The sequence below is a fragment of the Tursiops truncatus genome, chromosome X (assembly GCF_011762595.2).
Source record: "Tursiops truncatus isolate mTurTru1 chromosome X, mTurTru1.mat.Y, whole genome shotgun sequence".
Taxonomy (NCBI): domain Eukaryota; kingdom Metazoa; phylum Chordata; class Mammalia; order Artiodactyla; family Delphinidae; genus Tursiops; species Tursiops truncatus.
In genome coordinates, this window is record NC_047055.1 from 25,536,868 (window position 1) to 25,549,586 (window position 12,719).

The window sequence follows — 12,719 nt, forward strand, 5'->3', positions numbered from 1 at the left end:
ACACCAATGGGACTCAGCAGTCCCTTGGTGTTGCCACATTCCCCAAAGCCCTACGATGATCAAATCTGGTTTTTAAAGAACAGACGTGTATACAACTTAAAACGTGTGTGACACCTCTTTTCATAAATACTGATTATGGGTGTATAGGTGCCTGTGTGTGTGTGTGTGTGTATGAATGCATGTATCCTGAAATCATAGTATTCACACCATGCTTCTTTCTGGGGCTACCTAGCCAAATTGAAAAGTAAAGCAGCAAACTCAGTTAATCACTACGAAATAAGAACATGTGCTCCAAATCAGCTGAGTCTCTTCGATAAACTTCAATTCACCTCTGAGCTGAGATCCCAAATGAACCACCTTTCAAAACCAGAGATGCTTTTATTGGCCTCTTAAGATGCGGATTGAGGGCGGAGTCTGTCTTAAGCAAACCTCTTGGGGGTTGTGCAGAAAAGAATTGGTTGCTGGTGAAGAAGAGTCTTTAAATAACTGATGCCTGGGATTCATTGCAAGCAAACTCTCTGAATACATTGGGGGAGGGGATGCAGAGGGAGAGCAGAGAGCAGGGACACATACAGAAGGCATTACCGTTTGTTTATTTTTGGCTTTTTTGTTTACCTGCATACCTGTGTCCTCAGAAGTGTGTGTCTGCCGCAAGATTGAGGGTGCAGGAAAGATCATGGAAAGAGATCAATTCTAGTGTTAGGGGAAGCTGAAACTAGGAGTTTTGAATGGGAAGAGGGGAAAGTTTCTTTAATTTTTGCCATTCTATTCCATATTGAAGCAGAGAGGAGAGGTGGGCAAGCAGGTTTGGACTCACCTGGGGCTTTCTCAAATTCTCCCTAGGTCTCCAGGGAGGGGCAGGCCAGAGGATCCAGGGTGTTTTTTTTTTTCCTCTGTGTAATAGAATGGAACCAGGGGTCACCTGCCAGGCTCCAGCGCTGAACTAGTATTGTGTGCCGACATCTGTGATATGTGATCTTCACTTCCATGAGAAAAAGAACTCTCAAGGGCAGGGAAAGAAATGAGATACACCTGCAGGGCTTCCCTGGCCCCGTGAAATGATTGTTTTCTGCATTCAGAGACTATCAGACGGTGGTTGGACTAGTCATCTTCCTCATACTAAGATTGTAGGCAGCGGCTACCAGGAGACAGCTTTGAGATCTGGCCCCCATTCAATGATTGTGACATTCAGAGAGGACTGTTTCGGGGACTGGAGAAGACGACAGCTTTCCTCCTCTGTCTTCTGAGCTGTAAAGTCTGAGTGTGCAACAGGCAGCTGGGTACACATCACTGGTTTCTAGAAATCTCTCCCGTGTGAGTCAGTGTGTGCAAATATGTGTATTTGGCATAACTAAGGGCAAGGTCGCCTTTTCTGTCTTTCCTGTTGCCCAGTAAGCCACACCCCTTATGCTACACTTTCAAGCCCCCAGCCATAACCCAGCCTTATAAGCTTGTAAGATGAAGTGTTGTGGACTTACAGCGGTGGCGGGCGGGGGGGCGTTGATCAATTTCTTTTCCTTTCACGGTTGTCCCTTTATTGCCCTGAGAGGTAGGGCATTAAGGCAACTCAACACCAATACAGATGACTTAGTGCCTGTTCTCAAACCTGAGCTTTTCACATGGCAAGGATCATTTCCTGATTGCTCCTTGAGTAGCGTTCTGATGGCCCTGGGCTGGCTAGTGTCAGTCTGATTTGACCATAAACAGCAAGACCAAAACCTTGGAAATGAATCATTCCTGAGAAGTCAATTAGCACTCTTATCTCAGTCAACATCAGTGGAAAGACACTAAAGTGAGTTGAAATAAACATTATTCATTGTTAATAATAATAATAAATCTGGGTAGTTTCATGTATTTGGTTTTAAATCTGTTCTAATTGATATTTAGGAAGCTGCCTTTGGAATTCGGCCTCTTGACAAGATCTCAGGGCTGCAGAATTAAGAGTCAGATGTGTGTTGTAAGTGTGCTGAAGAGACAGGCTGGGATTACCAAAATCAGATGCAAAGTATAGACAGACATTTTGTAACTTTCACACTTAGCTGGAGTTAATAAGCTCCTATTTTTGTCAATGTCGGAAAGCCAAAGAATGTCAAATACAGAGTACCTCAGAACATGTTCATATAAGGATCTGTACCTTCAGCTAAAATTTTCTTAAAGCTGAAAACTGTCACAATTTCTTGCAAAGTAATTCACCTCCATCCCCTTGACCCAAGTCTTCAAATCCAAGGAGGCTGTGCCCTTGGAGACCCTTTCAACAGTTTTTGGAAATCACATATCCTTTGAGGCAGAAGAACTTGAAGAAAGTCATATACAAAGTTTCACCCAACCAAATATAAACATCATTTCTCCCCTGAAAGAAAATCAAAAATTCCCAACTACACCAGCCATAAAAGCAAAACATATTTATGCCATCCTCACCCTCATTGTTGTGAAAACTTTTCATGAAATAAGCTCAGATGAAGAATTATCAGTCTCTCTGGAATAAAACATTCCAGAAAAACCTGTGTCCAACAGGCTATCAGTCATCCAGGTTCCCGTGGTTTTACTTCTCAAAATGAAATGTCCCCTTTCCACAGGAACAATCACAGGGCACAACTAGCTGTTTCAGAAACTGCTTTGGGGGCTGATGAAATTCTTCCCTTTTGGCATTCGGTTTTCCTGCTGCAAGCCTCCGCCTTCCACCTTTTGCTCTAAGTTAAGAACTGTGTTGTCCCTAACAATGGCGGGGCGGGGGGGGGGGGGGGGGGGGAGTTGAACAACACTAGGGGAGACAGAACAGAAGTAGCTTTCCAAAGAGTCACTGAGCACTTTCTCCCTTCCCCTCAGTTTGCCAGGCGTTCATCACTTGTAATCAGTTTGTAGTCTTATCAGTTCCTATCAGAGCTCTCTCGGTAAGAAAGGTGATATTCTAGGACAGAAAGAGGCCAGGGAACCGAGCCTGATCTGTCCCTCAAGGTCACTTGTTTGCAGAATTTCTCATATTTGGCTCCTATATATTAAGCGATTGTCAAATTCAGCTCATTCCTACAGCCAGGTGCTAGCTTTAACAGTCAAGTAATGCACATCCTGAATTGACTCAATCAAGAGGCTTCTTTCTTTAATCTCATCTGAAGAAATTTCCCTGAACAACCATGCTATTTTTTCTCTTTTTTTTCCAGCCAAAGGAAAAAAAAAAGGGAGGGGGTTGCGGGGGAGGGAGCGCCAGTTTAGCAGGGAGGAAAATGAAACTTCTGCATGAAACATTATTCACAACAGAGTTTTGTGTACTTGCCTTAAGTCCCTCCCTCAGCAGGATCCTCTGGAGTTGATTTATGTCACATGAAACCTGGATTGACTAGAGCCCCTAAAATGTCTACTAAGGCAGTCGCCACCCCAGCACTTACGCAGACCCCAAGTCCCACAAGCAAAATGCAAATGAGGTTCCCAGGTCCCAAAAGGAGGAAAAGCAGATCTACTTACAAGCATTAGTCACAGAAAAACTATTGGAAGAATCCAAGTGATCTACGTGGTAATTCAAATGGAAGGGCTTCTCGGTGGTGTTCTGGTTGGTGTTGTATAGCTGCACAGCAAAGCGGAAAGCGCTGTGCTCCTGCACCGTGTTTCTCATGAAAAGTCCACCTACAAGCAAAGGGAACCAAGATTTGGCTTGTGTCCCCCCCAGGAGTGGTTAGAAATTGGGGAGCTACAGATAGGCGATAACCTCTCAGTGGTACCTGGGTGCGTGATCATGATTGATTTTCAACCTGTGTGTCTTTGAAGACTCTTGTGAACTCAAATTTTGGCCAAGAGAAACCTAGTTTTCCTCTAAAGAGTCGGAGGAGAGGCTGGCGAGAAGGGGGAAAGGGGAAAGAGGGAAAAGGAGGCTGCTTTGGGGTAGGACGATGGAACCAAGAGTGGGACTTCGTTCTTAGGCGGTAGCTTCCTCTCCCCTCTTCCTCCGCTACCTCCCATCTCCACAAGCTGGTTCATCTTTTCGTGGCGCAAAGGGAAAGGTTGGGAAGAAAAACAATTTCATTCCCCCTGCTGCCCCATCCTGTTCCCCACAGGCCCCCGCTCCCCCATGACAGTACAGGGGCTTGGTTCTGTAATGGCAATAATTCTAACTTCTTGACTAGTAAATCCAGGGAGAAGCCGAGAGAACTCCCTCCCAGCGCCCGGGAGCCGGGCTCCAGACAGACACAGCGGCAATTCATGAATTCGTGGTCTGCGTGACTTCGCCGCTCGCTGGCTCGGCTTCTAGTCTCACCCCCGCCTCCTACCCCATCCGCCACTGACCGCGGTTGCTGCCCGGGTCTGGGGGAATCCAGGGTGGGCTTCCACCTCCCCCAGCGCTAGCCGGTCTCCCGGGACCCGGAGACGCGGGACAGGGAGCCCCGGACCGGGTTACGCGCCCTGGCGCAGCCAGACAGGAGGCATCACCCTGGGACAACTTCCAGCGGCGGCACGCACGCCATGGCAAAGTCCGGAGCAGCGAGCCGAAAAGCCGTGACTCTTCGCCCGGCTGCAGCCTCTGGCATGCCTCCCCTGCTCCGCTCAGCTCGGAAAACGCGGCAGCCCACCCCGCCAAGCCCCAGGAGATCACCCCTCTGGTTCCCGATGCTCCCCAGACCAGCCAGCTCTCTGAGGCTCAGATCCCTGAGATTCCTGCCCGATCCCCGTCCCCCGTCCCTTCCCAGGCCATGCAGGACAGGGACCCGCGGCCGCAGAAGCCACGCCAGGGCAGTGGTCTCGGGTGCAAGAGAGCCCGGCCCGACCGGCGGGCTGGCTCGCGCTTACCTATGCTGATGGTGTTGGGGAATCCTCCGTGAGAATGACCCAAAAGCCCCAGGACTAAAAAGAAGACCGCCCGGAGCACGCTTTGCCCCATTTTCTTCTGCCTGGCCGTGCTACGCCTAGAACGAAGCTGACAAGAGCATAGGCGCAACTCGGGAGTCTTCAAAATAATAATAGAAAAAGAAAAAGAATTCGCCGGCTCTTTCACCCCCTCCCCTCAACTTGCTCTCTCGCTCACTCTTCCTTTCCACCCCACACTAGTCCTCCTCCACCACCTCCTCTCTTTCTCTCTCTCTCTCTCTCTCTCTCTCTCTCTCTCGCTCACTCGCTCGCTTCCAGGCTCTCTCACACCCCCTCCCCGCCCCCCACCTCACTTCTGTCTTCACACCAATCTGGAAGGCGGGTTCATTGGCTGCAAGCTCGGTTCGCCAAAGCGATCTCCCTCCCTATCTCTAAGACAGAGAGAGACAGAGAGAGACAGAGAGAGAGAATAAAACCCAAAACCCAAAACAAAACAAAAAAGACAAAACACAGAAAAACAAACAAATCCCCCAAAGAAACAAAAGAGAGAGAGAAAGAAAAAAAGAAATTAAAAGAAAATCCGAGACTTTTCTCCCCCAGAAGATGGTGGGTCTAAAGAGGGGGAAAAAAGAAGGAAAGAGCGAAAAGGCTCAGCGGCGGTGAATTGGGCTCTTCCAATTGGGCCGGTAGGGGGATATTGATCAAAGTTGATCTGACGTGGAATTAAAGCCGCACACCGCTTAGCTCCACTGCAAACTGCAGCCGCGGACTGCAAAGCCTCAGCGCTGGCGTTTGTCAACACGGGAGATGGAATCGATAGAAATACACTAGTCCTCACGTGGGCCAGCCTTTCAAGCTACAGCCAGCTTTTTAAAGAGAAGAAGAAAGAAAAGCTGCATTGTCTGTGCGTTTGTGCGTCTGGCTTAAAGAAGGAGGGTCTCGGGGGGTGGGCAGTGAGTGGTTACTCTGGAGTCTTTGTAGAGACTCAGAGAAGCAGTTCCCATCACAATGCGCCCGAAGATGCTGCGCATGCCCGGGCCATGCCGCTCAGTTTTTACAGCGGAGATCCGAGAGCGAGTAAAGCAGCCCTCACCCTCACAGTTCTGGGAGGCGAGACCTCCCCGGACCCAAGCTCAGAGCCGGGCTTACGGGGGAGGGGGGAGAGGGCGGTGGCGGGCAGCGAGGGGCTGACAGCTTTGGAGGGCGTAGAGAAGTCCTGCGTGGAGGGGTTAACTAAAAGGTTAATGAAAAGGACAGTCAGTCCCAACAACGAAGGAGGAGAGAGGTGTGGGAATGAGTTGGGATACTGGTGGGGATTGAAAGTTAAGGTTAGAGGAAACTGTTCCTGGCTGCCTTGCTCCCTTGGTCTTGCCTTTGGACATAGCAGCCTAGGCCCCTGACCGATGACCTCAGAGGCCATTAATTCCCCCCACTTCTCTTTCTTGTCGAAGGGGAGGAAAGAACCTTGGAAGTAGGCAGTGCAGCCTGGATCTCTTTTGGGGGTGATACCCTCCACAGAATCCCATGGATGGACCTCTTGGGCTGTGGGCACCCCTCCCCAGCCCCTTTCTCCAGTGGTGAGAAAAAAGAAGACTCTTTATCTCCCAACTCTTTCGCACCTACCCCAGCTACTCTGGAAGAGACGGATTTTGTCCCTCCCCACACCAGCTGTTCTTTTTTTTCATATCTTCTTTTTTTTCATATCTTCTCCTCCTGGTCCACGTGGAAAATGAATCTTCCTGCCAGCCTACAGCAAGATGGCGCACACGGGGCAGGGGATATCAAGGCAGGGGCCCAGGGCCCCAACTAGCACACTGATTAAGCCAGAACTTTGGCTTTGACGTGACATATGTTGGAGCCTGGAACAGATAGTTTCCAAACCCTTGGGCAACCAGAAAAATGATACTAGGCTCTCCCCAAATTTCTATCCATCCTGATAATGTAAAATCTCTTCCTACCCCACCACCCATGGAAATCTTTTGTCTCCATTTAGATAGTCCATGGCAAAGAGTGAGGGAGAAACCTGGGAGTCAGAGAAGCCGCAATTTGCAAGTGGTTGGAGAATTAGGACGGAAGGGGTAGCAGAGACTAGGTTGGCTACCCCTTGACAAATGTGGAGTGTGAGATAGCGTGGTTCAGGAACATAGGCTTAGGAGACAGGTCCAGGTTCGAATCTATATTCCATTATATAGTGGCGTTGTGTGACCTTGAGCGACTTTCTTAATCTGAACCCCTATTCAGATTTTCACCTGCAAAATGGGAATACTAATATTCCTTTCCTGATAGAATGGTTGTGGATTAAATAAGATAGTGGATGTAAATGCATCTAATTCAGTGCCTGACTAGGAAAAGTTAATAAATGTTAATTTCCAAATTCTCTTCCCTCTTTCTCACCTTTTGAAAGTGCCCTTTTCTCCCCCAAAGTGCCTCATGCTGTCAGCCTCCCCTTTCTCCACCATCCGCCAAACCTCAGACTCTGCTACCCAATCTTTGCCAGTGTTCCACATCAGTCTTCCCATCATAGATCCTCAAGGGCCCTAGGAGACAGGAGAGAATCTGGTAGATAAATCTTTACTAAGGTTCTAACGGCAGGCAGTGGCAATTTAATATTAAAAATGACACATTTAGAGAAGCTCTACTCTGTGCCAGGCATTATATGTTCCTCCTTTTAGATAACATAGTTGCATTTTAATAGGAGCCTTCAATGCCTTGACCCAAAGGAATAACTCTAGTGAGGAGTGTCAGTTTGATTTCAGGTGGACGGACAACATATTTTGGACGGAGGCGGGCAGCTTTCAGCACACCTCACTTCACTCCTGAAGACATCCAGGTCCCCATCCATGCTTGGCTAATACTGAGCAGCAGTGGATGAAGAGATTTGTGGCCATCTTCAGTCATTTGGCTTGAAGAGTAACGGGGTGGGTCGGTAACGAAAGATGAGAGGAAGAAAGGCATCTCAGTGTCTCTGCACTTGAAATTCTCCATTGAATTCATCTCTGTAAATGGCGCCCATCCCTTCCATTTTCAGTCTCCCCTCTCCACTACCTTTTTCCTCTCTTTCATCTGCTGCCACTCTTTCAACTTTTCACTGTCAGCGGCAGCTGTTGGCAGAATTGGACTAGGCCCTTCTGAGCCAGCAGGGACACAGTGGTGGACTAGGCATATTGCTGTTGGTGGAAACGCCTGCTTAATACAAGCAAATACTTTTGCAGTCGATCCCTCGTCCAAGAAAGCAGTGAGATGCTATTTGAACTTCATCTCTGGTTTTCCAGTGAGGAGCTAGAGACTGTACTAGCAGCATCGTAGCCACCAGAAGTTGCCAACAAAGCCCCAAATCTAGCTCTCCCTCTGTGGTTAAGTGGTACCCCTGCTCCACTCAGGAGTACCTGCTAGTCTTAGGACCCGAGGTTTGCACTTTTAAATGAGCTCAATGATACAGTTTAAGCAGCAAGAAAATAATTTGTTGCAGTTCTTATTGAGAAGTTGTTCTGTATTCTCTCATGAGATGGTTGGTCAGGTGCAGTCACAAGAGGGGACACAGGAGAGGCATAGGGAAATGAAGCTTATTATACTCACACGTCCTAGAGAAACAGTCAAGTACACCACAAAGGGGGACCACATGGCGGGGCGCCAAGGGAAGGGGCTCAACCAAGCAAGTGGGAAGATGAGAGAGAGACAGAGAGAGAGAGAAACAGAGACCCAGGGGAAAGTGCCTTTATTGGGGGTCAGGATAGAGTACACAAGCAAAAGGCATGAGGGAATTTCATTGGTATATTTGATTGACATTAGGTGACAGTGAAGGGAGAGCAAGAATGGGATCTTGTGGCAGGGGCCAGTCTTACCACACTGATGCACCTGGTCACCTGGCAGGGTGCGCACAGCCTGTTTCTGGGGATGTTGAGGCAGCAAAAAATAATAATAGTAATAATAAGTTTTAAAATGTACAACACAAAACTGAAAATAGTACTTCCCTCTTGAGGTTTCTGTTTTAGGCTTGGGATGGGACACTTGGGTAAGCAAAAAGAAACGTCAGCCAGTGGAATTTGGAGACGGGGTCTATATCATACATTAAGCTCCATACTTATTAACTGGATACTTTGCAAATAAGAAAAATAATGACGAAACTTATTCTGATTCATTGGAAGGAAACTGCTCTACCCTTTAAAGTTAATGAAACCAAGATACTATATCCTTTGCCTAATGGAATCATGATAACTTTCTCACCGTTTGACTTGAAACTTTGATTTCTTCAACAAACGTTTGACCACCTGCTATATGACAGGGTCCGCTAGGCACCAGGGATTTAAGGAAGCAAGACAGTTTCTGCTTCCAGTGAATTTCAAGTTCAAAGAGGAGCGGATGTGTTCACTGGGAATGACAATCTAACATGGTAGGTGCTGTGAAAACAGTAAGCCCCAGCTACCACGGCGGTATAGAGGAAGGCGTTTAAATGTCTGAAACAAAGTACTTCCTTTATCCCAGATTCAATCCCATGCCACTAAAAAGAGAAGACAGAGCAGCATGATTTCTAAGGACTCTTCCTGCTCTCATGTTCTATGCTCCTATGATTCCATGAGGCAGGATTATCTTAGGGTCAGAAAAACTGTCCAAACCTTAGCCTGCACTCTAATCAATGAACGAATCTAGGTACTGCTGATTCTTTATAGTTGTCTTTTGCGCTTCCATTCCTGGATCCTTTGGGAAGAATAGAGTCCAGCTGCATCTGGAGACTCTGGTTGGGTGTGACATCTAAGAAAGGTTGGGTCCTCCATGTTATTTCTCTGTCATCCAGACTTCTCCATTATACGACCTCCTCCAGAAACTTCTGTAGAAATCCTCTATGTAGATATCAAGCTAGGCGCTGCTGAATAAATCCACAGCCCTGAGGACCTGAAATTCCAGGCACGGGCCTGCTTGGAACTGCTTTCGGTGGGAGTATATATGTGAGTCAGAGGAGGAGCCTTTTGAACTCAGGTTTAATATGCCCAGAAATGGATCCACAGCGACTTCCAGGAGACGGTCACACCAAGTGAGCAGTGGGCATGGAAGCAATTGTTTCTCTCAAATGGTTTTCAGATTGGCTTGTTTTTTCATAGATGGTAAGGGTGTTTAGAACTCATTATTTTTTTTGACCTGAAGACATCTCCAGGAGCTGTCTTGGGGCACTGTTACTTGGAGGTGATCTTTCACTTTTAGTATCCCTCTTCCAACCTTTTCTGTCTGGACTAAACATTTTCATACTGCCTCCTTTAGTCATGCTCAGGGCTAGTGAGCATGCTCTTGACCCCTTCAGTTCCTATATCAGTTAGGATGCTTCATGCTTCAGATAGGACAGAACCCACAAAAACTGGCGCAAACGATAAGGGAAATGCATTGGCTCATGTAACTGGAAGGGACAGAGGTAGGGCTGGCTTGAGGTTTGATTGGACTCAATAGTTCAAAATTTTTATCAGAAACCTAATTTCTTCTCCTCTCTCCTTTCTGCTTCCCACATGATGGCAAAATGTCTGTAGTCTTTCTTTTCTTCACGTCTGCATCGCATCTTTTTACATCATCGGTTCAAAATGAATCACATGACCATTCCTGATCTAATCTTTTGGCCTGGCAATGTCATGCTTAGGCCACACGAGGCAATCACCATGGCGTGGGGGCTTATGCTCCATCCATAGAGCTGAGAGGAGGGAGTAGAATCAGTCCTCCCCACCCCTCACCAAGCCACATGACTTGCACACAGTGGGAGGAGGGAAAGATGGAGGTTGGGAAACAACCACAATAACCACGGAAATCCCTATCTTCCCAAGTGCCAGTTCCCAGAGAATTGTGAGTCGTAGTAATTTTACTCCTGAAATGTCTACAGGCCCCTGATGACTTGCTGAAATGGTCTTGTCTTTGGTCCATTAGACATAGACTGCTCAATGGTGAGATCTTTCTGTTATTTTAGCAATTCAGTCCCCTAAATTCAGTTCATGATGCTTCTGCTTGCTAGTTAATTCTTTTCTTAAGAGAACCATGTTATATTTAGTGTCCAGGGTGAGAAACTATTATAGAAATAATTTCTTTTCCTAGGGGTAGAGGCAAATAGACTTCCAGATCTTTTCAGAGAGGGACCTAGTGACTCGTCCCTATGTCCTTCTCAGGTTAAGCAGAGGTCTAGGGTGTTACTCCATAGACTATGAAACTGAGGAATCAGAGAGGTTTAGTGAACAGCTCAAGGTCACACAGCCAAGTGGTGGGGAATTGATTTTCTTATCTCTCTAGGGCTTTATCCACCAGACCAGAGTCTCCTTAATGCTGTGAGAGAATTGAATCATAACAAATATATTCTGCTAGGATGGGTACATCTTAGCAAGTAATTATCCCCTGGTGAGCTCTGAATGGGCTTGAAAACTGCAGGTGGAAATCACATGGCTTCAGGACTCCAGCTTCTCACAAAGTGACTTTTTTTTTTTTTTTTTCCTGTACGCAGGCCTCTCACTGTTGTGGCCTCTCCCGTTGCAGAGCACAGGCTCCGGACGCGCAGGCTCAGCGGCCATGGCTCACCGGCCCAGCCGCTCTGCGGCATGTGGGATCTTCCTGGACTGGGTAACGAACCCGCGTCCCCTGCATCGGCAGGCGGACTCTCAACCACTGCGCCACCAGGGAAACCCTGAAGAATCAGGCTTTTTTAACACTCCTTTAGACGCAGGAAATTCTGGGTTTCCTGCTTTAAAAATGAATTCAGAGTATTTAGAGGAATGAAAAGATAACTGGAAACAGTTGAATTTTAGGGTACTTGATGGTAGCTAATTCTTAAAGAGGAATTTCTGGGTTTCCTAAAATTTAATCTGCTTCAACCTGTGTGCTGTGAGCATATTCTGTTAAATCTTTATGACATCACTTCCATGAACATCATAATATTTTGAGGGAAAAGAAAAGCATAAGAACCATCCACATTTTTTCTGAGTGATGACCCAACACAACCAAAATTAGTGCTTTTCTCTTTTGAAAATAAGGTATCTCCAAGTTTAAGAAAATCCAATATGTGGAAATACAAATTTGGAGACAGTTTTATAGTTTACTAAAGCATTCACCACAAGTCTCCTTTAAACAGTGAACTGTTCTTGTTCAGTGGTTATCCGTTGGATGTGGTTTTGCCCTCCAGGGGACACGTGGCAATGCCTGGAGACTTTTTTGATTGTCACACCTGCGGGAGGAGGGGTGGTGGGTTGGTGGTTGCTACAGCGCTTAGTGGGTAGAGGCCAGGGATGCTTCTAAACCTCCTATAATGCACAGGACAGCCCTTGACAACAAAAGATTATCCAGTTGCAAAGGTCAACAGTGCCACTGTTGAGAAACCCGACTCCTATGTACTCAGGATAGGAGTTTTTTAAAAACCAAAAGGTTTACACATGCTTTTTCAGAAACGTGGGTGTTGGACCAGGTATCTGAAAACCTGAATTCTAGTTGCAGCTCTGCCCAAACTACACTTCCTGAGCTTCAGTGTTTTGATCTGTGAATTGGGGAGATATCTTGTCTACCTCTCTATATAAGATAATAAAGAGAGGGAGAGAGAGAGAGGCAGAGAGAGAGAGAGGCAGAGAGCGAGAGCGAGAGAGAGAGAGAGAGAGAGAGAGAGAGAGAGAGGTGTCCACTCAATATGGTAGCATTCAGGTAGGTAAAATTGATTAGCTCAAATTATAGAAGTAAGGAAATGTAAGCTTTCTGAGTGTATTTCTAACTGCTTTTACGTTTTTAGGCATTCTGTAGCAATAGCTCACTGGTGAAGAAACTGAGGCAGCACAGAATGTCTGTCACTTCCTCAAATCTGACACAGAATCCAAGGCTTTCTGACTTCCTATGCTGCCCCATTTGCCTCAGTTCACTGCAAGGTACCTGTCGTGCTTGTTACTAGTCATCAGTGCTTCAAGGAATATTATTGTTATTAT

At 46.9% G+C, this 12,719-nt stretch overlaps 1 protein-coding gene across 2 annotated transcripts in view; it reads right to left on the reverse strand.

The window, feature by feature from the left end:
- GRIA3 (glutamate ionotropic receptor AMPA type subunit 3) overlaps nucleotides 1-5,398 on the reverse strand; it is a 291,796-nt gene extending 286,398 nt beyond the window's left edge. Inside the window, exons 1-2 of one of the 2 annotated variants that reach the window (XM_073799616.1) lie at nucleotides 4,777-4,982; nucleotides 3,460-3,618 (exon numbers count right to left, since the gene is read on the reverse strand). In XM_073799616.1, the coding sequence (XP_073655717.1) occupies nucleotides 3,460-3,618; nucleotides 4,777-4,867 (250 nt within the window). In that variant the 5' untranslated portion in view covers nucleotides 4,868-4,982. Of the gene's footprint in view, nucleotides 1-3,459; nucleotides 3,619-4,776 lie in introns of both variants that reach the window. The other variant, XM_073799615.1, reaches the window with a different exon arrangement.
- Nucleotides 5,399-12,719: the final 7,321 nt, after the last annotated feature.